Here is a 25382-nt window from a genome sequence, read left to right as displayed (position 1 = left end):
TGGGTGAAATCCCTCTCACATGCTAATTTTTTAATCTATAATTTTATAATGAATAAATGATGGGCCCCCATGCTTTTCATAGATTAAAAAATTAGCATGTGAGTGAGATTTCACCCAACTTAGGTGCCTAACAGCACCACCTTCACTTCCCCTATATATATATATATATATATATATATATATATATATATATATATATATATATATATATTATATATGTTGTAGCAGTTAACTTGATGCAGTGCAAGGGAACTAGCAAGAGAAATAAAGCCATATGTGGTCACGCATCAACAAATAAACTTGAATAGGAGAAGAGTCTTGATTGAACTCATGATCAAATGCTCTATGATGTTACTTGTTAGGGCTATTATCAGTATAGCTTGAAAGATTGTGCTTTGGTTTGTTGTTTAAATATTGAGTAGTTTGATTTGGGTTATTTATTTAAACATTTCAGATTTATATATGCATATTCAATATATAATTGAATTTTGATAACCCGCATTGCATTTTGATAGTTGGGTTTTGTTTGAAGTGCTAGAAATAGTGATCAAATCACAAGTATAACTTTGAATCTCAGTTTTCAAATTTATATTCGTTATAATGTAGATTGATGTCACTGATTACTGTGTATTATTTGTTGGATATGAGAATTTATTTTATTTGATGTTCTACTTTAAATGTTCTTTCATTGGTTTATATAAATTCACATCCTTTTCTTTATATATTTATATTGGTTATAATTGAAGTTTTAAAGTCTAATGATTTAGTTTAGGAGTTTTGAAAAGATATAGATTCATATCCTTTTTCTCTATATATTTATATAGCTTATAGTTAAATTTTTGAAGTCTAATTGTTTTGCTTAGGAGATGGATAAGGACAGCAAGATTATTGAAGGACTTTGACAAAATAATCAAATTTTTAAGGGCTCGATACAGATAGAAGCCAAGGTACTTGTTTATCACTGATAACAACTATTTAATGTCTATGCCTTCATAATGCCAAGTTCAAGAAATTGAAAATTGAACTAAAAAACTGGATTCGTGAAACAACTTCCACAGCAAACCAAGAAACTGCTCGACTTCAAGAAAAACTCAGTGATCTCGATTCCATTATTGATCATAGAGACTATTCTCATGACGAGCTAGCTTTATGGATTGAGACTAAGGTGCAGTTACTTAAATTAGAACACGCCAAAACTCAAGACCTCCATCAAAAATCGAGAGCCAAATGGATCAAAAGCTTGGATGAGAACTCTTCTTTCTTTCACATTTATATCAAGAGTAGATCATCCAAAAACCGAATTGTTGGGCTGAATATTGATGGTCAATGGCATGTCGATCTATTAAAGAAGCTGCATATGATTTTTTCAAGTCGAAGTTCACCGAGTCCATTAATTCCAGGCCCAAACTTCACTGTTCTGGACTTAAAACACTCACCTAGAAGATTCTGAATCCTTGGTGACACCGTTCACTTTGAATGAAATGCAGCAAGCAGTATGGAATTGTGGTGAAGATAAGGCCCCTGGCCCAAATGATTTCAATCTAGGTTTCATAAAAAGATTGTGGGAGCATTTGAAATTCGATTTTTTGGCCATAATGATGGATTTTCATGCCAATGGTACTATAAGCCAAGGCTGTGATCCACTTTTATCACTCTCATCCCCAAGAAGGCATTGGTTCAATCTCTAAACGACTTCCGCCCTATCACCTTGGTTGTATTAAGAAGGTTATCTCAAAAGTACTAGCAAACCGACTCAAGAAGAAGATTGCCAAGTTAATCTCTCATTCACAATCGACTAATTCCCTTTCTGAGAGAAATATCCTAAAATGGTTCTTTAATGTTTAATGAGATAATTAATTGGCTGAAGAAGAATAAGCAAGATGCTTATTTTCTTAAAATTGACATCAAAAAAGCCTTTGAGTCCATCAATTGGGATTTCTTAATTTCAATTATGGAACAAATGGGCTTTCCATCATGGTGGTTATGTTGGATCAAGGGTATTCTCTTATCCTCCTGACCTTCGGTTCTTATTGATGGGTGCCCAACCTAGGAATTTAGTTGTCATAGAGGGGTCCCCCCTCCTATGAACCACATAAAGAACTAGGCTCCTGTCATAAAAACTTTCGAAAACCGACTTGCCTTATGGAAAGGCTCGACACTCTCAATTGGTGGTCGTCTTACCCTTATTTGATCGGTACTTAACAGCCTCCCTTCTTACTTCTTCTCACTATATAAGGCCCCGGTGAGTGTCCTTCGAAACTTGAATCGATTCGGTGACTTTTCTTTTGGGGGGTTCTGCTACGAGCATGAAGATTCCGTGGGTATATTGGGATCGTGTCATTGCTCTGATTGACTCGGTGGGCTTGGGTTGTGAGATTTACATTCAGAAAATATTTCTCTTTGAAAATCTTTGGAGTCAAGAAAATACATTTGTTGATGAAGGATTATGTCACATATGTTCTCAAGAACCCCTTAATTCTATTTTAGCATATTGATAAATTATTGTAAAAAATGAATATAGTTTTTATAATACCTAAAAATAAGTCCTCACATAGGTTCCATGTTTTTTTATTAATTACAATAATAAGATGTAAGTGGTTATATATCCAAGTTTAGTTATCTAACAACCATATAATCTCTATTCTCATATATATTTAATTAATTAATTAATTGATGCAGGCCCAAGCCCAACCATTGAAGACCAGGCCCTTTTATTTTTAGAAAATCAAGACAAAAAGAGGCCACCACAAAAATAGGCATAACTTTTGCTACAAGGCTCTGTTTTGGGCGTGTGACCAGTCAAAACGACCGCAGAAACGAGACGCATCAAGTTGCAAACAGCAAAAGGCGGTTTGGTTGACCTTCAAGCCCCGAAATGGCCTTTTTCTATGAGTTTTGGACCATTTTGTATGTTTTTTCGGTTTTTTTGGACTTTCTTTTGGTTATAACTTTCGGCCCACTTGTATTTTAGGGCCCATTCGAATTTTGTAGCTTTATTTATATGTATCTGGACATGGGGAAATGATCAGTTTATGATAAATCAAAAATTCATTTTTCCCCTATTCACAATGTGTGTCTAGTGTGAGAATCCAGATTATCGGTATTTAATCCGAGTCAACGATAATTTGAAGAATTGTTTTCCGAGTATTATTTGAATCAACGGAATCAATTAGTTATCTTAAATTTCCGTCTGCGTCATTAATTAATTAATATAAATACATGCATGATGCATGTTTTTTAATTACAAATTTGGATAATGTTTTTATATTTAGAAGTAAACATGAACATGATGGTGTGGTGTCGTATTGTTTTTAAAAGTAAAACGGGTATCTACGGCAACGTGCAGTGGAACCACCTAGTTTTGTTATATAAAAACAAAGACTTAACTACATAATTATATGATTTTCAATAGAACTTTTCGAACGGATGAAAGAGCTACAACACTCTATCAGCTCCGCCGTTAAAGAGGTTGATTGGGACTTGTATTTTTAAACCAATAATTAATGTAAAATAATATCCAACATCGTCTTTCATAGGTTATGAAACTTAATATCGTCTTCGACTCTCTATGCAAGAGGTGAACACTGTCACCACGTAGAGAGACTGCTTCCAAAATACAAAGACTATGTTAACAAATTTGTTGGCGAAGCTGGAAAAGAACTTGACAAGACTACCACGACCATCATTTGTCTGGCGAACATTGGGCCGACCATAAGATCAGATGCCATCTCCGAAATGGATACCGCTTTTGATGCATTAGCATCAAATTTGAGCAAGATGTACAATGGAAGGGCGTGTAGAGGTACACGCACATATATATAATATCATTCGTTTAGTAGGTTCCTTAACATCTTCAATTTCAAGATCAGGTTGTTTCTGGTCACTATTAAATTTCTCTTTTTTGAATTTATTTGTATAGGAATGCTAACCATATTATGGTACAAGTTGGAACTAAGGGTGTCAAAAACGAGTTGCATAAAGTGGCTGGTGTTTCTGTTTTAGACCCCAAACTGTAACTCCACATGATACGATTGTAATGCTTCTATCCCTGCCTGCTTTCGATGCCTAATTCGAGCATTTAATGTGTCAAATTACGTCTAGTCCTTCAACACTTGGCCTACATGACATTTTCGTATAACTTAGCGAATACCTCATTTTTATTCTCACATAATCGTAAACAAAGCGATTGTTTGATCACCTCACAAGGTTTGAAGGCACACACTGATTCTAACTATCCCTCCATAAGAAGACAATCTGAACTCATTTTTTTTAACATTTGATCAATAAACTGATCCATCTTTTTTTCGTTTTGTTTTTTTTTTATGGTTGTTTTGGTTCTTTATGGGTTTTTTTTTTTGTTAGCGGCTTTACCACGGGGCATAAGCCGAACGGTATCTCCTTGCTCCAGTTGGATTTATGGGGTCCTTGCCATAAGAGTTCCCTGCTGCCAGCTTCCATGCTAGTATCACTTATCACTTCTATGATAATATATGTAAATGGATTTACAATAATTAAATAATCACCTAAAAACGCATATCCAAACACTATCACTCATTATTAACAATCAGGTACGATCACAATCTTTTAATAATCTAAAGCTATTCCAAATAGCATTACATCACAAAGAGCGAATCATGATAAGTTCTCAATTCTAATGAAGTAAGACATTCCTAAAGTTTTGCTCAAAGATACAGGTTAAAGTAGGATTACAAGTCTTACGAAAACTCTTAATGAGGGCCCTCGGGTATTTCTTTTGCAGATTTGCATCCCGCTAATTTTCGTAGTTGTTTCAATTGAGATTCACCCAGAGGGGCCTGAAACCACATACCCTCGTCGTTGTTTGGATGCCTAATCACTGTTGAGGGATCAATATTACAAAGCACCAAAAGAGCGTTGAACCACTTTTCATTTTTTTCAAATCTACTTCGATGCATGGACATATCAGGGAAAAGATGGACCTTGTAGACTTTTACATCTCCACCCTTAGCCAAAGTGTTGCTGCACATTATATGGAGCCGTAAAAAGTAAGTCGTTATGTTGGTTTAACAAGAGTGATTGAAAAAAGGGCATGTTTCGTTACAAGGATTAGAAAGATTGCTAAAAGTCAAGTGGCTACCTAGTTGATGTCAGATTATAGAATTTGAACAGATGATGTTAGAAATAAAGATAACTAATAATTCATGTTTAGATAACACGAAGAACCTAAAACATTTCCATCCTTACAGTTACAAATAATTCAAATTTTTAACTTGCTAATAAAAAGTAAGATAATACAACTGTAAATGTGTTTTTGTTTGAGTCACCGGGGTTGTATCATGAGGATAGCTTCGAAAACCATGGTTTAACCCCTGACTTTCATAAGTTCTCATATTTATGCTCATGTGTATGTACGAGAGCCTAATAAAAGTCAAAATTCATTTTTGCGGGTCTCTTTATAACTTTGAAGCAAGATGTAAGCAATCAAGCTAAAAGTGTTATATGTGTGTGTAATCAAGTACTAGCTTAATACCCGCACGGTAATGAGACTTTATGTTTTGGTCTAACGTTGCTACATACTTTATGTTTATAAAAATGAACAATAGTAAAATAAGAAACGAGAGAGAGAGAGAGAGTGTGTACAAGTTACGGGAGTTAGCAAGACGAAGAAGGGGTAGCGTCCTCTTTAAATCCATCTGCTACAAAAAAACAACTCAACACAGTGACACAGACAGAAATGTTCCCCATTTTCGGGGCTTACAACTCTATTTACAAGCCTTCTTCAATCCTCTAACAGTATTATACAATTCTTAAGTGTATTTTTTTTCAAGCCTTCTTCGATCCTCTAACTAAAACTAAATCAATAAAACGGATATATCTGATCTATACAAAACTATAATCAAATTCGGATATATATATATATATATATATATATATATATATATATATATATATATAGTGGGCTTGGTTATCCCAAAAGTTTTTTTTTCTAACTTAACAAAAAAAATAAAATAAAAAAATAAAAATAGCAACTTCAGGTCACAATAATAATAGTTGCTGCTGGCTACACCTAAAATCAAACAATTTAAAACTGTTTACACTTTCCAATCTTGGATCTACAAGTATTAATTAACAATATACCATCGTTTTAAACTCTTTTATTAAGATGAGACAATGTTTAATCTGTATGTTATGTAACCTAATTTGGGTATTATCAAGATTCCAGTTATGATTTATATGGATAGGTGAAAAACAAAACAAGAAGATTATATAATTGTTTCAAGGATTAAATAATACCATATACCAAACTAATTTAAGATAAAAGGAATATTAATAAAGATTAGGAGTAGTTGATGGAGTGTATCTGCGAATCGCCAAGGAGGTCCGGTTGAGAGAGGGATAGATGTGAAATGATTGAATGAAAATGAGGATTAGGGGTTTTTGGTAGAGTTTTGGGCCCAAGGTAATAAGGTATGATAATTGATAAGTAAACTCGAGTTCTATTAGACTATCACCCCAAGGCCCAAACCCAACTCAATATCTCGAATATCAAAACCTTTTTTTCTATTTTTTACTAGATTATGTCCCGTGTTAATACACGGGCTTCATCGTATTAACATGGGTTTAGGTGACCTTTGAACCGGCTAAATGTTAACTTTTTGATGTGTAACGTGATCTTTTATTTTTATGGTTTTATTAAGTTATCTTTTTAATTTATTAGAATAATTATATATTGATTTATTTCCTATTTTAATGGTGTTAGGATTAATATAAATAGGGTGCTAGATGTTTTGTAAAATCAACTTTTGAGTTTTTTTGATATAAATTCCCTATACACGAGTGTGTGTGTTAGTGTGTGTGAATTTCCTCTGATTATCGGTATTCTTTCTTGAATCAATGATAGTTTTGAAGGGTTGTTCCTGGATATTCTTATAATCAACTGGTCCAATTATTTATCATTTTTTCTTGTTGCATCAATTTGGTAATCAGAGCCAAAATTCCTGATCATAATGTCTCGTTGTGACTATTTAATCTATGATTCACAACCCGTGTATGATGAATACAAGGATGATGAATGGTATCTTTGGTTCAGATCTAATGATGGTTCATATGGTCAGAAGATCGATGATGAAGATTACATGCCAATTCGAAAAATAACCAAAAATCCGTCTATGTTCGTCCACATCTGCGCAGTTGCAGAAAAACAGCCGGCACGGATTCCTTCATCGTTGGATATGTTGTTCAAGACTCATTGAAGCACGATCTGACCGTTCGGATTTTCAATTGGAATTTTCTACAAGGAGTTATGAATTTTCGAAGTTGCTGCAGTTATTTAATTTTGTTCCTGGTGTTCAAAAAAAGATTTCTCGAGGTGAAAAGTCTAAGATTGATAGTATTAATGATATGCTTCCGTTTGATCCCGGTGGTTTCGAGTCAAACTCGAGGACGAGTTTTTCGAAGAGGGAGAGAATGATGCGTAGCGTGATCTTTTATTTTTGTAAGTTATCTTTTTATTTTATTAAAATAATTATATATTGATTTATTTCCTATTTTAATGGTGTTAGGATTAATATAAATAGGGTGCTAGATGTTTTGTAAAATCAATTTTTGAGTTTTTTTGATATATGAAATTTCATATTTTCCTCCCTATACACGAGTGTGCATGTTAGAGTGTGTGAATTTCCCCTGACTATCGGTATTTTTTCTTGAATCAACGATAGTCTAGAAGGGTTGTTCCTGGATATTCTTAAAAACAACAGGTTCAATTATTTATCCTTTTTTCTCGCTGCGTCACTTTTGGTTCAATTAGTACTGTCTAATTTAATTAGAATTTTATATAAAGTAGAATTTAGATATCATATAGTAACTCTTTCTATTTTTTAGAACAGCACATCCCGTTCGATTTGGCATGCTAGCTCAGTGCTAAGATATTAGACTTGTTATCATGGGCTAAAAGTTGAAGTCAATGATTCTAGGCCGTCGGGTGCTCATCCTCATTTTTATTTTTATTTTTGAACAGCCATCTTCATTAATTCTTTAATATTCAGATATTCATAAAAATTACTCGTATAGATGCTTTTATTAATTAGCTTCCGGTTTACGTTCAATATATGGGAAATTTACACACAAACAAACAATGTTAATTTAATAAACTAATTCTCAAAAATCAAATCATCGAATAAAAGTTTTAACTTTGAAAACTTTTAAAGTATTATTTATAAAACTATAAGCCATATGAAGTTGGTAGTATAACGGTAAGGTTTTTGACTTTTGAAAAAATCACATGAGTTTGATTTTAAGCCCCACTTTTCACATTTGTTAAGTGGTTAATAAAGAATTTTTCGATAGTTTTAATTTTAAACTCGGAAAAAAAAATGTCAAAAAAATAAAGATAAATGGTACATTATTCACTAGCGAAATATAATCATTTTTATTAATCACCTCATAATTGAACGGTATACCATATGGAACCTGTAACCGATACTAATAATGTACACGTCGTCTTTACTTGTAAATAAATGGGAATAGTGGGTGTTACATTATACTAGTTTTATTTTTTAGTTTGGGTTGATATGTAATATACCAATAAGTCAGGGGATATTTGAGTTAATATTTTGAATACCGAGTTAATATACCAATAAGGTGGTCTTGCGGGAAGACCATATCAGACAGGATCCCCACAGGAGTTTTTAGAGCCGAACTTGAAGTAGGGACCATCATTAACAAGCTAAGAGAAGGGCGCTTGAGATGGTTTGACCATGTTAGGAGAAGGGATTGAACAACATCACAAAGGAGAGCGGAGTCTATTCACGTCGAAGGCACACGAAAAAGAGGAAGGCCTAAGATGAGGTGGGAGGACCGATTAGCGAAGGACCTAATAGAACTTGGTTTGTCGGAGGACTTGACGTCGGATTGGACGACCTGGAGAACTAGGATTAGAGTAGAGGATTAGGGTAGGGTTTGTCTTTTGCGGGACTTTGATCGACATCCTTTTCCCATATTGTCTTGCCTAAGGTGGTTTGTGTTGGTTTGACCAGGTGAAGTAGGCCCAACTTTGGTGACTCGTTGTCAAAGAAAGCTTTGACCTGACAGGAGGAGAGGTAGGTCGACGGAGGTGGAAGGACAGAATACCGAAGGTTACGATGGAGTTTCCTGATGGAAGACGTGGTCAGTGAGTGTAAGGCATATGGGAAAAGGTTTTTGTAGACTTTTTTTTCGTAGACTTTGGTTCTCAGTAACCTCCGTAGTGGTTTTGGCCTGAGTAGAGGGAGGCCAAAATCGAGGGGGGAGGTCACTCTTGGCTGCCCCAAAATGCTCTGCTTGTTGGAGGACATGACCAATGAGGGTTTATTAGAGGACTAGGACTAGTTTTAGGGGTTTTGGGAGCTTGGGAGAGGACTATGATTAATCTAGCTAAGCGGCTAAATTAGTGTGTTTCATAGGTTGCGCACCACCCGTTATTTTTCCTTCGATCCATCGGGCTCTAGGATTTCTTAGTTAATTCCTTATATGTAGGTAGGTTTGGGCTTTATTCTGAAACACTTTTAAATTTTTCTACGCTTTATTTGGTTGTTATCATATGTATTTTGTTTAACCTCTGCTTTTAGTTATCTAGGTTGCTTGTTACTACTTTTCCTTTTTCTTTTGTTGTCGGGTGTACTCATCAGACAGTTCTAGAGGACTAGGTGTGTGGGTTACCTTTGTCGTTTTGTGAGCGTTTTGTGTGTAGACTAAGATTTAGTTTACCGTAGCGGCCTAAGGTACTTTGCTCCGTAGGTTGTTTAGAAATAGTTTAATCCCCTTAGTTTTTAGTCAATTCTTATGTATAAGTAGGCTTTGTTTATTATGCTCCTACATTTTATGTTGTTATTTGCGTACTATGATTGCTTTGGTTTATGTAATGTGCTAAGGTTCTGTTGCCGTACGTTTGCTACCCTTCCCTACTCGTAAGGTGGCATACCCGGCGGACCCAGCTGACAGGTATATCGTCCTTATCATGTTCTCGACAGACAGGTATAAACACTTTACCATTTTACGGCTTTTACATCTTCCTGGCCGGAGGTCCTTATGGAAGCAGTCTCTCTACCTTTGGTTAGAGGTAAGACTGTCTACAGCTCACCTTCCTCATACCCCGCGCAGGGATTGGGTACAGTTGTTCTTCTTGTTGTTGTTGTATTAGTGAAAATATACATACTATGTGATTTTGATAAATTTCTTTTTCTCCAATTCCAAATTCTCTGTATTCTTATTGGTCTTTTGTGTGTGGCATAAATGGTATAGACTATACCGTATAGTAAATAATATCAAGAATCATCTTTGTAATTCAAACACGAAGGCACGTAACCTAAAGCCGGTGTTGGAGATACCAGAGTTGTTAAGACGCGTTATCTGGAAGATCTCATTCTAATTAACTTTTTAAACCAACTGGAGTAGTAATTGAGTGAGTGTCCCTGGCTTTCCTCGTTGTTCACTTTGCATATATCTTCAACAGATTTGGTAAACTTCCGTCGTGTCAAGTCTTCAATATACAAAAGCATTTAATGGACAAGAATAAGAACAAAAGAATGGTGGAAACAATTAATTAATTCAAGTTTCAAGTGTCTTGCATCCTTTTCTGAAAAAGCTAAAAAACTGTCTTGGCTTCATCCTTCACTCTTGCTAAATCGGACAAAGCTTCATTTATAGAGTCCAACGTACGCCTGTATCTGAGAAAGGTTATCGCTTCAAAAAGTTAGCTTGGGTAACCAACATAAGGTATAATATATAGGTCTATCCACAAGCACAAAATTAGTTGCAGCGGTGCACAAATCTATAGCTTTCCCTGTATATGAAATTAGTGAGATTATGTTATTTGTTCACAATATACTTGAAGAGATAGAACAGATTTAATTTACCGAAAGGGTGCCCAAAAATTACGAGCGCTGGTAATAAAGGACTGCCAGTTTTAGCAAGGAAGAAGTTTTCTTTTCAACAATATAAATTTTCTAAGGTACATTGTTGGATAGAACTTTTTAAATAATCAGAACGGGTCCAACAATTATAACATATCACACATTCAATTTGCTGATCACTTTGAAGTTGAAACTCCAACAAACTTGCCAAACCTTTGAGTTACCACGAATTTGAGTCTTGATGAAATCTTGATGACATTTGAGTCTTCTGATCTCTATGAGTTAAAATTAGGAAAAGAAAAACATGCAAACTTTTTGAACCATATATACTGGACTCTGGTACCGTAGGTATTTATAGACAGTTAGGCAATTGTTCTTTCGGGCTTAGCCAACTTTACTCAAAGCAAGGAATACCCGTTTCACACATGAATCTGTTTGTCCTGCTAAGCAGCCCTCGCGCTTTGTTGGGGTATACTTTTGATATAAAAAAAAATAAAAAAATTCACTATGTTTCCAAAAAGTCAGATTGTAGTGGCTTACTCGTTTTCTGTTGTATGGTGAACACCATTCATTTTTTTTTTTAGCTTTTATTTTATCCCTTTTGGTCCAAAAAAGACCCCAACTAACTCATTGTTGAGCTTCAACAATGTTGAAGAAAAAGAACAGTGTTGTTGTAGGATTTTAATCCAATTAACTTTATAAAGTAGCAATTCAATCTAGATATCTAAAACTAAGATATATAGATCAAAGTTGTTGGAATACCATTCATATTATTTGTTTCTTGTGAGGTATCAGTTTGTATAAAAGAGTATAATAGTGGGTCGCGTGACGAGCCAAGATGTGTTTGGGTCCAAGTGAGCAACATTTTATCATGGATTGAAACGGGCTGGTTGACCAGCAAACATGGACAGATCTTTTTCATGGTAGACAAGTTACTTCCGACTCAAACACTACTAAATTGTACTCCTAATATATTGGTTAGTTTAAATGACCCTCATACTTGTTTGGTAGTAATATGTTGGAGAGTATAATACATGGAATGGTTATATTTCTTCATGTAAAGAAGCAAGTCAGCAACAAAAGTTTCTGTGAATACCTTAATAATAAAATTTTGAACGGCCAAACATATCTCGTTCAATTAATATAAACACCTAACAAGGTGGGTAGATTACAACGCCATACACGAACAAACTACAAGCTAACACCATGAGGAATTAACAAAAGGCAACAGAGTCAAAAGAGACACCCAATTGACTTAATTAAAGAAAACTGAGCACCCCCATTATTCCTCCATTATTGAGCTTGTATCCATAAATAGTAAGGAGAAGACTATGGCAAGGAGCCCATAAACCCAACTGGAGCAATTAGGAGAGAGCGTCCCTGGCTTTCCTCGTTCTTCACTTTGCATATATCTTCAACAGATTTGGTGAACTTCTGTGTCAAGTCTTCAATCTATAAAAACATTTAATAATGGACAAGGATAAGAACAAAAGAATATAATGGTGCAAACAATTACTACTATGATGTGAAGATTTTAGGTTATAATGGTGGGAACAATTACTTCTTCTTTCAAACGTCTTGCATCCTCTATTGAAAAAGCTGAAACGGCATTGGCTTCATGCTTCACTCTTGATAATTCAGACAGCGCTTCATTTATAGAGTCCAAAGCCTGTATCAGAAAGAAAAAAAATGATCGATCACTTCAAAATTTTAGACACATTATTGTTGCCATTTTAAAATGTGACCAACATAAGGTATAATATACTATATAGTCTGTTGATTCATTCACAACATAATGACATATGCAAGTAGTTTTTTTCCTTTTGACCGATGCAAAAACTTTATGTGACGGTAAACCTTCATAAACATTCAAGATCATAGCACCAATCAAAACCATATTGAGCCAAAAAATAAATAAATATATAAATTTAACCATACAACTAAGAGGAATCACGATGGCTATACCTTTTTTCGAGCACTTCCAATTTGTTCCTTGGCATCCTTGGAAAACTTACTTACCTCTTTGCAAACAGCCTGGAGTAAATAGCATAAATCGTCATGATAATTGAAGTAGTGCTAATATAAACTAGAAAGATTACTGATGAAGATGATCTAATGTAACCTCCTTATGCCCTTTGGTCAAGCTGCTTATTACAAACAAAAAAAAAAACATGGATCAGCTTATCGATCAAATGTTTACAAAAAAAAAAAAAAAGTAAAAAGAAAAAAAAAAGAAAAAGAGATGTTCAGTTCAGATTATATCGTCTTACGGAAGTGACAATCAAGTGTGTGCCTTCAAACCTTGTAGTGAAATGCAAAGGTGATGAAATGATCGCTCTGTTTAGGCTTTTCAAGTCCCTGTTAGGGCCCTGTGAGAACAAAAATGAGTGTATTCACTAATATAAGTTATACGAATATATCTCATGTAGGCCAGTCGTACAAGGACTAGACATAATTTGGCACACTACACGCTCGAGTTAAGAAGCATTACGATTGTATCATGTGGAGTTACTGTGAGGGTTTTGGGGTCTAAAACAGAAACACTAGCCATTGTATGCAACTCCTTTTTCACACCCTTATTTCCAACTTGCACCATAAGATGGTCTATCATTCCTACAAAAATTAATTTAACTAAACGAAGTCAAGGAGCCAACTAACTAAACGAATAATAAGTATATGTATGTGTGTGTACCTCTAGATGCCCTTCCATTGTACAACTTGCTCAAATTTAATGCTAATGCATCAATAGCGGCATCCATTTCGGAGATGGCATCTGACCTTATGGTCGGCCCAACATTCGCCAGATGAATGATAGTTGCGGTAGTCTTGTCAAGTTCATTTTTAGCTTCGCCAACAAATTTGTTAACATAATCACCTGAAACCTTTATTATGTGAGTTGAATAGTACCCCATAATTAAACATGGCCACACGGATATATAGTTTTAATGGATCGATCGAAATTACATCGTCCATATGTCTTTATATATTACGAGTAGAAATTACACAGAATATCATCACAGAATATCACTAAACCTTGCATACCCAATACAGGGCCGGCCCAATAATCAAATTGGGTTAGGCGGCTGCTTTAGGCCTCCAAAAACTAAGGGCCCTAATTTTATAGAAGTCTTGGGCTATTTTATCTTAATTAATGGGCTTTTTATAGAATCTGGGCTTTTGCTTTTAATTTCTAACATACGGTACCTTTGTATATGTGTGCCACCGTGCATGTGTGTTGTACGTGAACTGGAAAGTCAAAAGTAGAAACAAACACTCTCTCTGACATTACACATAGTGACGTACACACAAATTTATACATAAACACTTTATATTTATCTCTTTAAACACACATTTGTTTCCTTACACAAATATATACATACAATTTTATGATTTTGTATTACAGGTAAATTAACATAGCATTTTATTACTTATTTATTTATTAAAAAAGGCCTCCAAATCTTGATCTCGCTTAAGGCCACAAAAATTGTTAAGCCGGCACTGACCCAATATAATGCTTATTCCGTTAAAATGTTCGTGTAAAAAGTTCTTTTGAAAAACTCTTTTTTCTTTTTTTTTTTTTCCTGTAGTGCAAGTTTTTATTTTTTATAAGATAACTTGCAAGTTGCAAACCTTTCATACAGTATATTTGATCAATTAAGTTAAAATTAACTCCTACAGAATATATACGACTATATTATATTATCATCTTACCAACACCCCGATGCAATGACACAATATTTCTGGATGTCTTCTCCTACATATTGAATATTGATCAACATATTCTTTTTTATGACACCTAAAAATTTTCTTTTTTTATACCGAGTATAGAAGATGTAATAATAATAATATTGTATCGTTATTTTGAAAGTGTCTCAAAAAATGTAAGGTTTCTAGTCATTAAATATATATATATTTGGCATTTCGAATTAAATGCACACTTTGTGTTGAACCCGTCACTAACCAGGACCACGGGTGGTAAAAAAAGTTTTAAACGTTACATCAAATCCAGAAAGTATGAGTTTAGCTAGGCTTGGAAGTTGCAAATGTAAAACAATGTTGTGTAATAACAATATATTTATTATGTGGGAACGTACAGTAAAAAAACCAAATTAGAGGGAAATTACTTTTTTTGGGTGGTGTAAAAAAGCGTTTGCGATGTGGAGAAACAGATGAAGCATGCCTAAATATTGTTGTCTTGAAATTCGATAATGGAGATGTACTACTAGTAGCAAATGGCGGATTCACGAGCTCTTTAGAAGACTTGTAAGCTCGTCGGCTAATCACAGCAAACCTTTTCATCATGTTTTCAATTAAAAAACAATACGCAACAAATCGTTTCGGCACGCAATTGAATTAACCAAAAACTTAAGGTTGTAATACGTATAAACGTATGTTAAAATAACATGATTAACATGATATTTTGGAGGGATTTAAAATTGTAAGAAAGGAAAGTCAATATTTATAGAGGGAATTCCACCCCATTGCTTTGCAACAACCGATGTGGGATGGGATAAAATTTCAAGAGCTTTAATTTTAGCCGGAGAAGTGTGACACCGTATTTTCCCATTTCTTTATATTACATAAATCGTCATGATAATTGAAGTAGTGCTAATATAAACTAGAATGATTACTGATGAAGATAATCTAATCTAATTTGCTTATGCCGTTTGGTCAAGCTTCTCATTACAAAAAAAAAACCACCCATAGATCAGCTTATCGATCAAATGTTTTTTTTTTAAAGGAGTTTATAAACTTGTAGTGAAACGCAAAGGTGATGAAATAATCTCTTTGTTTAGGCTTTTCAAGTCCCTGTTAGGGTCCTGTGAGAACAAAAATGAGTGTATATTCACTAAGCTAAGTTATACAAATATATCTCATGTAGGCCAGGCGTTCAAGAACTAGACGTAATTTGGCACACTAAGAGCTCGAGTTAAGAAGCATTACGATTGTATCATGTGGAGTTACTGTGAGGGTTTTGGGTCTAAAACAGAAACACCAGCCATTGTATGCAACTCCTTTTTCATACCCTTATTTCCAGCTTGCACCATAAGATGGTCTATCATTCCTACAAAAAATAAATTTAACTAAACGAAGTCAAGGAACCAACTTGTACATCTATCAATGTCATGTCAAAACAACCAAATGTAAATGTTTTTCTTAAAAATATGATTAAAGAAAGTTCTTGTACTTTTTGTTATGATTTTTGTTTTTTATAAAATTTTTGGATTTTATGGTGGTTATTAGTTACATATATTATCTTTTTTATAAAATAAGTTATAATTATAAATAACTTGAATAAGTTGTTATTATTATAGTTGGATGAATACTAATTGTAAACAAACTTGGTTTTCTTTATTTATTAAAAAGTTGTTTTTTCAATTGTATAATTAGTTTTATACTAGATTTAAACCCGTGTCCAACACTGGACACGGAATTTACGATATTATTAATATTAGATGTTCATATATTTAGTTCATAAAAGCTTATAATTTTGAACGTATACACTTCTAAGTGTTATACTTTGCAAGTTGTAGTACAATAATCATATGTTCGTCACTGTCATTATTAGCTAAGACATATTGATGGAATTGTTTGTCGTAGTCATTCCACAAGGCACATGCTACAATAATTTTTCTATTATAGAATTTTTGAAACCAGTTGTACTCATAATTTGATGTTATTATTAAAGATAATTAGGAATTAAAATATAAATATATTTGTGATCTTGTACTTGACATTCAAATATATGTATTTGATCATGATGCGGATTTATAACACGAATAGGTTTACTTTCAATCACATGTCCTATGATAATTAGATAATAATTAGGATTGTTTTCATACTCTTTGATAACAATTAGGATTCATGATTTGAGTGACAATTGAAACTTTAAAAATATTAAATATATATCTTTGTAATGTTTTTAAAAAATCTCCTCAAGTTGATGTTAAAAATAAATATAAATTAAGTATTGAGGGCTAAAAAGTGTAAGTTATTGATGGAAAATAAAAAAGTGTAAATTAATGAAATTTTTTCTACAAATTAATATAATAACTAATACTAATATAATAATGTATTTGGATAATGATTATCAGAGTTTTAATTTATAGCTAATCTAAATGATGACATAAGCGAGAGTCAATTTGATGAAATTGAGCGTTTTGATTGGTTAATAAGTCATTAGTTCAACTGTCTTATAGTATATATTAAGATAAGATTAAGATTTGGGATAATATTTGTAAAGAGATTTAGAAATCAATTGTAAATTTGTAATTTTAAGCTTATAATTAACGTGACATATTAACTTTGTCTTATAATTTTTTTAAAGATTTAAATTGGTAACTATTTTATTTTGTTTCTAACTTACTATCTTAGTAACCACTCGGGTTTTTTTTTCACATTAAATCTAGTGACTACTTTCTGGTTTCTAATTTATTTATCTTTAGCGACGACTATCTTTGTGGACACTAATTATACTTAACGACAAAAACTAGTGAAGACATTAATTAATGGTGACAAAATGGTTTTTTTAGTAACCAAATAAAATTTTATCACTAAAAAAGTGGTCACTAATAGAATTTTTTCTTGTAGTGAATTAAGATATTTTATCATTTTATATAAACTCAAATGTTTTGCATCAAGGATAGGATTATAAAAGTACCATTTATGCTTTTATTTCAATATTTCATTTTTTTGTCGGTTTAATATAATATATAGACTACTTGAATAGTTTAATCGTTTAATACCTCGTAATTTATAATATATGATATATTATTAAGACTTTAGATATTTTATTTAAATATTAAAATTTAAAGATGGAGAAATTTTAATATACTGTTAAACCTTAATATTTTTTTTTAACATTTAAACAAATATCACTTAGTTTTGAAAAAATATGGAGTAACTATAACAAACTCATATCGTAAGTGCAACATCCGTACAAACAAATCAGACTACAAGAAAATTGGTATTTAATGACCCAAGCTATATAGGTCCGTATATACTTTGGTATATAAAGAAATTGTGATTGATCTATAGTAATGAAAAATAACCATTCAAAATTTGGTCTTTTGACATCATTAGTAACCAAATTTAGCTTCTTATAATCACTTCACAAAATTGACCAAATGTGTTTTTTTTTTCACCATTCAAACATTTCCTTGTATTGTAATGATAATTAGTGCCCGAAAAAACAATGTGAATGCATAACATTTTCTTGTTTAAATCCCACTGTTGGCCTGTCAAGGATTTTCCAACCAAAATTTGCCCCACATTTTAACCCACGAAAAACGGCCCAAGCTTTCCTGACCATGAGATTAAACCCAAGATCGTCATATTATTATCTCTTGGAAACTACATTTCTCAAGAGCTACTTGTGAGTTGATATTGGCTATCAGCATTTTTTTTATCCTTCCTTTTTTATGTAGTTAGATTTTTCACACAAAGTGGTTACATGGAAAGTGTAAAGTTGTGGTTTACAAGTGATAATCTATTTATATAATCAAGAGAGGAAATGAGTTATCTTATGTGACACCTTTATTTAAATGACAACTATGATTTCTACTTGGTAAATTAAAAAAAAAAAATTGAAACTACATTTTGATAATACAAGATGATTTAATATTTTTCAGGGTGTATGTTTACGTTAGATCATACTTTAAAGTTATAACTTTAAATAATGAATACTTTGTGAAGTCAGCTCATTTTAAAAGTTTATTGATAATAATATAACTTAGAATGCAAAAAATGATTTTTACTTGGTAAATTAAAAAAAAGTTGAAACTCCATTTTGATAATACAAGATGATTTAATATTTTTCAGGGTGTATGTTTACGTAAGATCATACTTTAAAGTTATAACTTTAAATAATGAATACTTGTCAAGTATCACTTTAATAGTTTGTTAATAATAATAATAATAATAATAATAATAATAATAATAATAATAATAATAATAATAATAATAATAATAATAATATGGGTACTAATTTATCATGATAGAGTCTGGATACAGAACCACGATCAACTAGTTGGATGATGTTGTGAATATTCGATATACCGATGTTAACATTGACCAGAATCACAACTCATTAGTAAATTAAAAAGTCAAACACAAAATACGTCTACTAATTAAATAGAAGGTTGCACTGAATAAAAGAAATACAATCAAATTAAAAGCTAATTATCAATAAACAGAACAAAAGAAAGTAGTAGCAAACATTTAACACGTGTCGTTTCACTTTCAAATATCAAAGGATTCGATTTCTCAAAGAGCCGTTCACCATCAATCAAACTCGATAAGAAAAGGAGTTCTAACAGAATGTTTGCTAGACATCCATGTTATCGATCCTTCTCCGGCCTTCACGCCTTCTTCAACTTCGTCTTGTCGTGTGAAAGACATATTGTAGGATGTCTTCTCGTTCAACCGTGAGAATTGTAATTTGTTTGGTTGAACATTCAGCATAACCCCTTGTGGCAACGAGTTGACTATCAAGACGTATGTTGAGTTTGCCTCCCCTACGTTTGTTACTACTCTTTTAAAAGTTCGTTTTTCACCCACTTGTAACTTAAACATGAGGGATGGAAGGTTCAACTCGGCGGCATCAATTTCTTGGGATTGTGTTATATGATTCATACCCACTATTTTGGATACTCGTTTACGCCCGTATCCTAAACCAAAGAAGTATCCAATGTAGTCATCGGGGTGAATATCATACACTAATCCGGGATTGAACATCTTCAACGGGTTAACATGACCACAACCTAGGGACAAAATCTGTGCATTTTCTTTTTGTTGGTCTAGAATGGGCTCACCGCTCGAATTAAGCATGTCAGATGTCGTCATTAGTGCTGATTTGATCATGGCCGGTGACCATTCGGGGTGAGCTTCTTTAAGTAGCGCAGCTAATCCCGTTACCATCGGGCATGCCATCGAAGTCCCCGACATCACAACAAACTTTGAGGCGTCTAAAGACGCTCCAACAATGTTAACCCCCGGGGCGATGATGTCCGGCTTAATTAGGTTTGGGCTAAACTTGCTGATAGGTCCCCTAGATGAGAAAGAAGCAACACAAGGGGGTGCATCAACACCAACTAAAGTATGAATCTCCGTGATGGTGACAACAGGTGATTTAGTTGACTTCAAGTACTTTTTTATTTTCCTAGCGTCTTGGTAGCTTATCGAAGTTGTAGGAAGCACCTCTGAACATAAAACAGTGGTAGTGAAACCCTCCTCCTCTAAGTTCATCGAAATCATTGCAACCCCACCAAAAGACTTTATAATTTCTTGTTGCCAAATTTCTATAGCTTCGTATTGTTCACACAAGACAACTTTTCCATGAAAGTGATACCTTTTGTTACGTAGCACACAGGCATATACGATGGGCCGACAAAGGTCGATATCGATTCCCCGTATATGAATTGGCCATCTCCAAAATGAATGGACGTTCTAATTTTGCGGTCAATGGTACCCGCCCCGACAGTGAGCACCCATGGATACCCATTTGAGCATGTGGAATCTCCCGGGCCTTCATTGCCCGCAGCAGTAACAACCAAAACTCCATTTTGACAAGCCCTGTATGAGCTTATCGCAATAGGATCATTGTAGAAATCCATTTGTTTATCGGGCATAAACCCATTGGAGAGATTGATGATCTGAACGCCATCATTAACGGCATCATCAATGGCTTTTGCGATTTGCCTGGGGGAATTCTTATTATGAGCATCAACTTCCACCTTGTAAATAGCAAGATGTGAGAGGGGAGCCGTTCCCGCAGCAATGCCACCAGCTTGTTTGGCCAAATGTACACCGTTAAAGGAGTTATTCATTGCCATCACATGCGCATCGTGAACAAAGTTTCCGGATGCCAAAGATGCCACGTGTGTCCCATGGCCCTCCAAATCTTCTCCATTGTTTACTCCTCTAGTAGGAGTGTAGTCTCTTATACCAATTATCTTATTGTTGCAACCAGAAACGCCTTTCCAGTGTGAAGGGGGAGGAGGTACTCCGTCATCACGAAAGGAGACATGATTGCGTTTAATTCCAGAGTCGACAGTACCAATTATCACTCCCATGCCTAGGTTGGTTTCATCCCAAACACCAAACCGAGGATGTAAACCTAGACACCTCCATGATCGAGTCTTATGTAGCTTTAGGCCAAGTTGATAAAAATTTTTCATGATATAGCTTGTGAGTAAAAAAGATATTACAAAGCTAGTGTAAATACGGTAAGCTTTTACCCGAAAGGAAAAACGAATTACCGTACGAAAAAGCAATTTGATTAACAAATTACTTTTTAAGCTAGAAAGGAATACGAATTAATCGTATGAATAGGTAGCTTGATTAACAAACTACTTTATAAGGAGATGTAAGTTAACAGCGAAACTAAAGTGAATATTTATTAAAGGAAATGTATCACATGGTTTTGTGTTCTTCCGATGTGGGACACCATACATGTAACGCACTGTTTTCAAGTGTATGTGTGTTGGAATCTTAATATTAATAAGTTTGCTGGGTTTGTATATTTGTATAATATTAGACATGTATATGTACTTGTGGTCATAGATTTATCTCACAAAGAAAAAGTTTTTCCTAAATTTGGCGTCTAAATAAAAAGTACAAATTGAATCAAAGTATTGGGTATGTTGATTTGATTTTGCTTTTGATATTTTGCATTTCTTTAATGAAATAAAATATATTTTCAAGGCTAATAATGAGGGAGTGTCGCTCGAATTTTATCTTGCTATTAGCAAAGGTTGGTTTCGTTAATCTTAAATGTTGAATTAATTTAATACTATATGTCTATCATTTTGTAGCGGATTTGAAACTGCAAGAGGTAATAACTATTGTTTAATAAAGGTCATTAATTTACTCATTTTAATACTTGAACCTCCTAATTAAACCATTGACCTGGGACAACTTAACCATGTAAAACATTACCTGTTTGAGCGAGTGTTTAATCCGCCGATAAAGCTACCTTTGGTCTTATCGATTACTTAAGCCATAAAGTATGAAACATGGAAATATATTTGTAGTTTGTGAAAAAGTTTACTGATAGGAATTATTTTGAGGATCAATTCATTTAGGATAATTTAAAAAACAATATAATATACAAGTATATCATTAGCAGTATGATTATATTTGGTGTTGAATATACATGTATATTGCTAATAAGTTTTCTACATCATCTTAATTTATTAGACATTTAGACGATCAAACGATAGGGATACAGTTATATTGTCCTGAGTCAATAATGTGCATCAATACATTCTTGATTTAAAGTTAAAGAAATACGAGTAGTTCAAAATTGTAATTTTAATGTAGGCATAATCTTCCAAAGTTTATGGTTAAACGGTTTATGTATAAACTACTCTATAACTTGATGACACAGTCATATCGTATGTTGTTAATCATATAGCCATTCCCATTTATATTTTTGAATAGATCTGTATCCCGCCTGATAGGCGTTGTCAGATATAATTCAATTTATATGTTTTTGAGAACAAAGAAAATAGAGTAAACCGAAAATTTGTATTTTTGAGAATGTAAAAAAAGCAGAAGGTATTCATGTACCTATATGCGAATCAATGCAAGCACTGGAACCATTGTATAGACAAAATCGCATGCCGTAGGCTTTTATAAATACTAAAGACACAACCAATACAATTGTTTGGCTAAAACAGATGTCAAAGTCCAGATCTTTTATTTGAGCATGTATAGCTATCTATCCTATTAAATACTAGCCTGGTGTCCGCGCGTTGCGGCGGTTTTGCGAAGGTGTTAATTCCGGAGGTGGCGCCTAGTGGATATGGATACGATACCGGTGCTGATTCCGGCGGCGGTGGATATGACCAATTACGGCGGCGGCTGGGTTATGTCTTTTTATGATGTGTGTGTTTTTGTTTGTAAATATGTGTTTCTAGGATGTGTGGGTTTTTTTTTTTAATGTTAATTCTGGAACTTCAAGGATAAGGTGAGGGTATTTTGAGGGAAAAATACGCTTAATGTATTAATGTTATCCTCTTTATAAGGAGTATAGAAGAGTACCAGCGCGTTGCAGCAACGCAATTTGTAGCGTACGTGATACCATAATAGTAACACTTTAATAACATCCTAGTCATATAAATTCTTATATCAAATATCTTGAATAAAATAATTGATTTCAACTACTAACAAAACCCAAAAAATATTGGATACAAAAAGTAACCATAAAAATATGCAAATTGTCTTATCATATAACCAAACTTATAACCTTTCCAGAAAATGATCCATATGAATGAGTATCTTCTAACACTTTTCATATAACTTTTCAATGATTTTCAATGAAAATATGAAAACTTGTTTCTTGTCATAACATACAAATACACATTTTAGACCAAAACAAAACACCTAAACATGAGCATATTAGAAACCAAAAAATTTGAAAGTTCACATTTATACATCAGTTCATTAGATGTTTCCCTCCAATGTCCCTTTCCTCATATCAGCTGCAAATCAAAACCATAAAACCAATTAAAAAAAAAGTAAACACTGTCCTAATCACCATGATTTAAAATAAATTCATTTCCTCTTTGACCTAAACCCATCTTGAAAGGTTACACAATGAGCATGACACCAATTTGGCCACCTCTAGTTGTGTTGACCTTGACTACATAAATTAGAGATTTACAAACCTCCTTAAGATCATTTCGTAATGCAAGGCAAAAAGAGTCTCCCCTTTGAGCAATTCTACTTCCTTTTGAAAAACCCGAAACCTTTCTTGAGATAGAACGGTATTATGAGCCTTGCATATCAGAGATTGAGTAACTTATAAGACCCATTTCAGATTACAACATAAGTAGAGATTAAGCTCTACTAACCAACAAAGTTTCAATCTTTTTATGGGGAAAAATTCTGCTTGCAATTTGGTATTTTCTAACGCAATAACAAAACATTAAGTTGTGAAGATTGTATCCGATACATGCTTAATACTTACCATAAGAAACATAATGTAACTAAATAAATAGACACCGATGACAATTTACCTGCAAAAGCTCTGTCGTTCTATTATTGTGCCGCACATCCTTCCTGAGTTACTAGATTTTTCTGTAAAAAAAAAAGGCAAAATTTATTATTATCAAACCCTTAATACATGTCACAAGATTAAAAAATTCCACGGATAATTTAGTAAAAAAAACAGCGGTGAGCATTACTTTCTTTTGGGTAAACCAAGTAGCTAGGCATTTCTTTAGTACAAAAAAAACAGCGGTAAATATATTCTCTTTGTAATCCCAAATGGATTACAAGGATAAAAAAAAAGCTCAGCAAATTATTTGACTCGAACCAAAATCAACTAATTAAATAACCATTCTACCTCAACTTCTCAAGTAGCAGTGAGCATCCCTTTCTTTTGCAAAACCAAAGTCGATAAGTATAGCCTGCATCCCTTTCTTTTGCAAAACCAAAGTCGATAAGTATAGCCTGTACATCAAATACAAAATAAAAGCAAAATCTATGCCCTTCACTACACATTAAAAATAACAATTTAATGACTTGAAGATCTTAATTTAAGATTAAAAAGTAAAACTTAACTTAACATAACATGTTTATTAGTGGTCCAGTTTAGAATTGAACAGGTTCTAACCCGTTTGATTTAAATAGGTTCATATTGGTTGCAGTACTTTTTAATTCTTCAGTTCCAGTAAGAGAGTCGAACTGGTTGTCGTCTTAACTGTGTTCATCATGTATCGGAGATCCTTTTGTATCTGCAATGAAGAGCATAAAGAATCAACATTTCAAAAATGATATGATAACTAAAAAAAGTACCGTTCGTAAACTAAAATGGAGCTCATTTAGCTTTTCAAGCTTTTACCGCCTTAAGCAATCCAAAAATATGCATATTGCAGAGTGAAAAGTTACTTAATGTCTTCACAAGGACTACGGGAAGTTATACTTTCATTCACAAATAATAGTAATATAAAATCATAAACATTACTAAAGTAGCATTAATAATTTCAGCCCAAACACCACATCGAATGCAACTCGTACTTCATAATACCAAAGAAAACATATCAAAATAAACGCTTTAATATCAAATATGAAAGTTTTTTGATGACTTGGATTTTGAGTATAAAAATAAACGCTTTAATATCAAATGAACGCTTCACAAATTCCTATCTGGGTATGACTTAATTAATGAAAAGCTATCAAATTTCTCTATAATAATGAGATTTCTTGAACACCCCTTAATAGTTGTACTTAGATTTCTATGTAAAGATAGGGACTTTATTGAAGAATATGAAGAATTGCTTACTGGCATTATTGAATATATGTTTTTCCACATTATTTTGGCGGGGAGGAGGGTTCGAGATGGATCCCAAATCTGAAAAAAAGGGGGAAAAAATACAACATTAAGAACAAAGATCCGATTTGCAATTCTAGAATAGAAAAAATACAGCATCAACAGATAATAAAGAAAATAAAAAAAGATTCACAAAGATCTAATCATTGCAATTATAATCAAAAGAAGACTCCGAT

The 25382-nt window shown here is 33.4% G+C and overlaps 5 protein-coding genes across 5 annotated transcripts in view; 1 reads left to right on the top strand and 4 right to left on the bottom strand.

Moving 5' to 3' along the window:
- LOC122590454 (probable glutathione S-transferase) overlaps nucleotides 1-25382 on the top strand; it is a 96677-nt gene that overhangs the window by 54320 nt on the left and 16975 nt on the right. The gene's annotated exons all lie outside the window — the stretch shown is intronic.
- On the bottom strand, nucleotides 4535-5887 carry LOC122590459. Its single transcript, XM_043762662.1, has 2 exons — nucleotides 5620-5887; nucleotides 4535-4998 (listed from the first exon to the last, which is right to left on the bottom strand). The coding sequence occupies exons 1-2, from the start codon at nucleotides 5670-5672 to the stop codon at nucleotides 4728-4730; spliced, it is 324 nt and encodes a 107-aa protein (XP_043618597.1). The 5' UTR covers nucleotides 5673-5887; the 3' UTR covers nucleotides 4535-4727.
- On the bottom strand, nucleotides 12198-13780 carry LOC122592036 (ribosome-recycling factor-like). Its single transcript, XM_043764248.1, has 6 exons — nucleotides 13561-13780; nucleotides 13360-13481; nucleotides 13139-13237; nucleotides 12834-12902; nucleotides 12430-12537; nucleotides 12198-12320 (listed from the first exon to the last, which is right to left on the bottom strand). The coding sequence occupies exons 1-6, from the start codon at nucleotides 13778-13780 to the stop codon at nucleotides 12198-12200; spliced, it is 741 nt and encodes a 246-aa protein (XP_043620183.1).
- Nucleotides 19152-20114, bottom strand: LOC122592035 (subtilisin-like protease 4). Its single transcript, XM_043764247.1, has one exon. The coding sequence runs from the start codon at nucleotides 20112-20114 to the stop codon at nucleotides 19152-19154; it is 963 nt and encodes a 320-aa protein (XP_043620182.1).
- LOC122592034 (subtilisin-like protease 4) lies at nucleotides 20168-20941 on the bottom strand. Its single transcript, XM_043764246.1, has one exon. It carries the CDS (start codon nucleotides 20939-20941, stop codon nucleotides 20168-20170), a length of 774 nt encoding a protein of 257 aa, XP_043620181.1.

Source organism: Erigeron canadensis, chromosome 3 (assembly GCF_010389155.1).
Source record: "Erigeron canadensis isolate Cc75 chromosome 3, C_canadensis_v1, whole genome shotgun sequence".
NCBI classification, from domain to species: Eukaryota; Viridiplantae; Streptophyta; class Magnoliopsida; order Asterales; family Asteraceae; genus Erigeron; species Erigeron canadensis.
The sequence above is the reverse complement of the archived record's forward strand: the minus strand, read 5'-3'. Positions and strand labels throughout refer to the sequence as shown.

Excerpts from the sequence above, each read along its gene's own strand:
- LOC122590459 (XM_043762662.1), bottom strand. The coding sequence starts at position 5,672 with ATGGATTTAAAGAGGACGCTACCCCTTCTTCGTCTTGCTAACTCCCGT. Across the intron at positions 4,999-5,619 it reads CTTGCTAACTCCCGTAACTT|CAACACTTTGGCTAAGGGTG; the intron begins GTACACACTCTC and ends TATAATGTGCAG.
- LOC122592036 (XM_043764248.1), bottom strand. The coding sequence starts at position 13,780 with ATGGGGTACTATTCAACTCACATAATAAAGGTTTCAGGTGATTATGTT. Across the intron at positions 13,238-13,359 it reads TAACTCCACATGATACAATC|GGCCCTAACAGGGACTTGAA; the intron begins GTAATGCTTCTT and ends TTGTTCTCACAG. Across the intron at positions 12,903-13,138 it reads CACACTTGATTGTCACTTCC|GCTGTTTGCAAAGAGGTAAG; the intron begins GTAAGACGATAT and ends TATTTACTCCAG.
- LOC122592035 (XM_043764247.1), bottom strand. The coding sequence starts at position 20,114 with ATGAACTTAGAGGAGGAGGGTTTCACTACCACTGTTTTATGTTCAGAG.
- LOC122592034 (XM_043764246.1), bottom strand. The coding sequence starts at position 20,941 with ATGGGAGTGATAATTGGTACTGTCGACTCTGGAATTAAACGCAATCAT.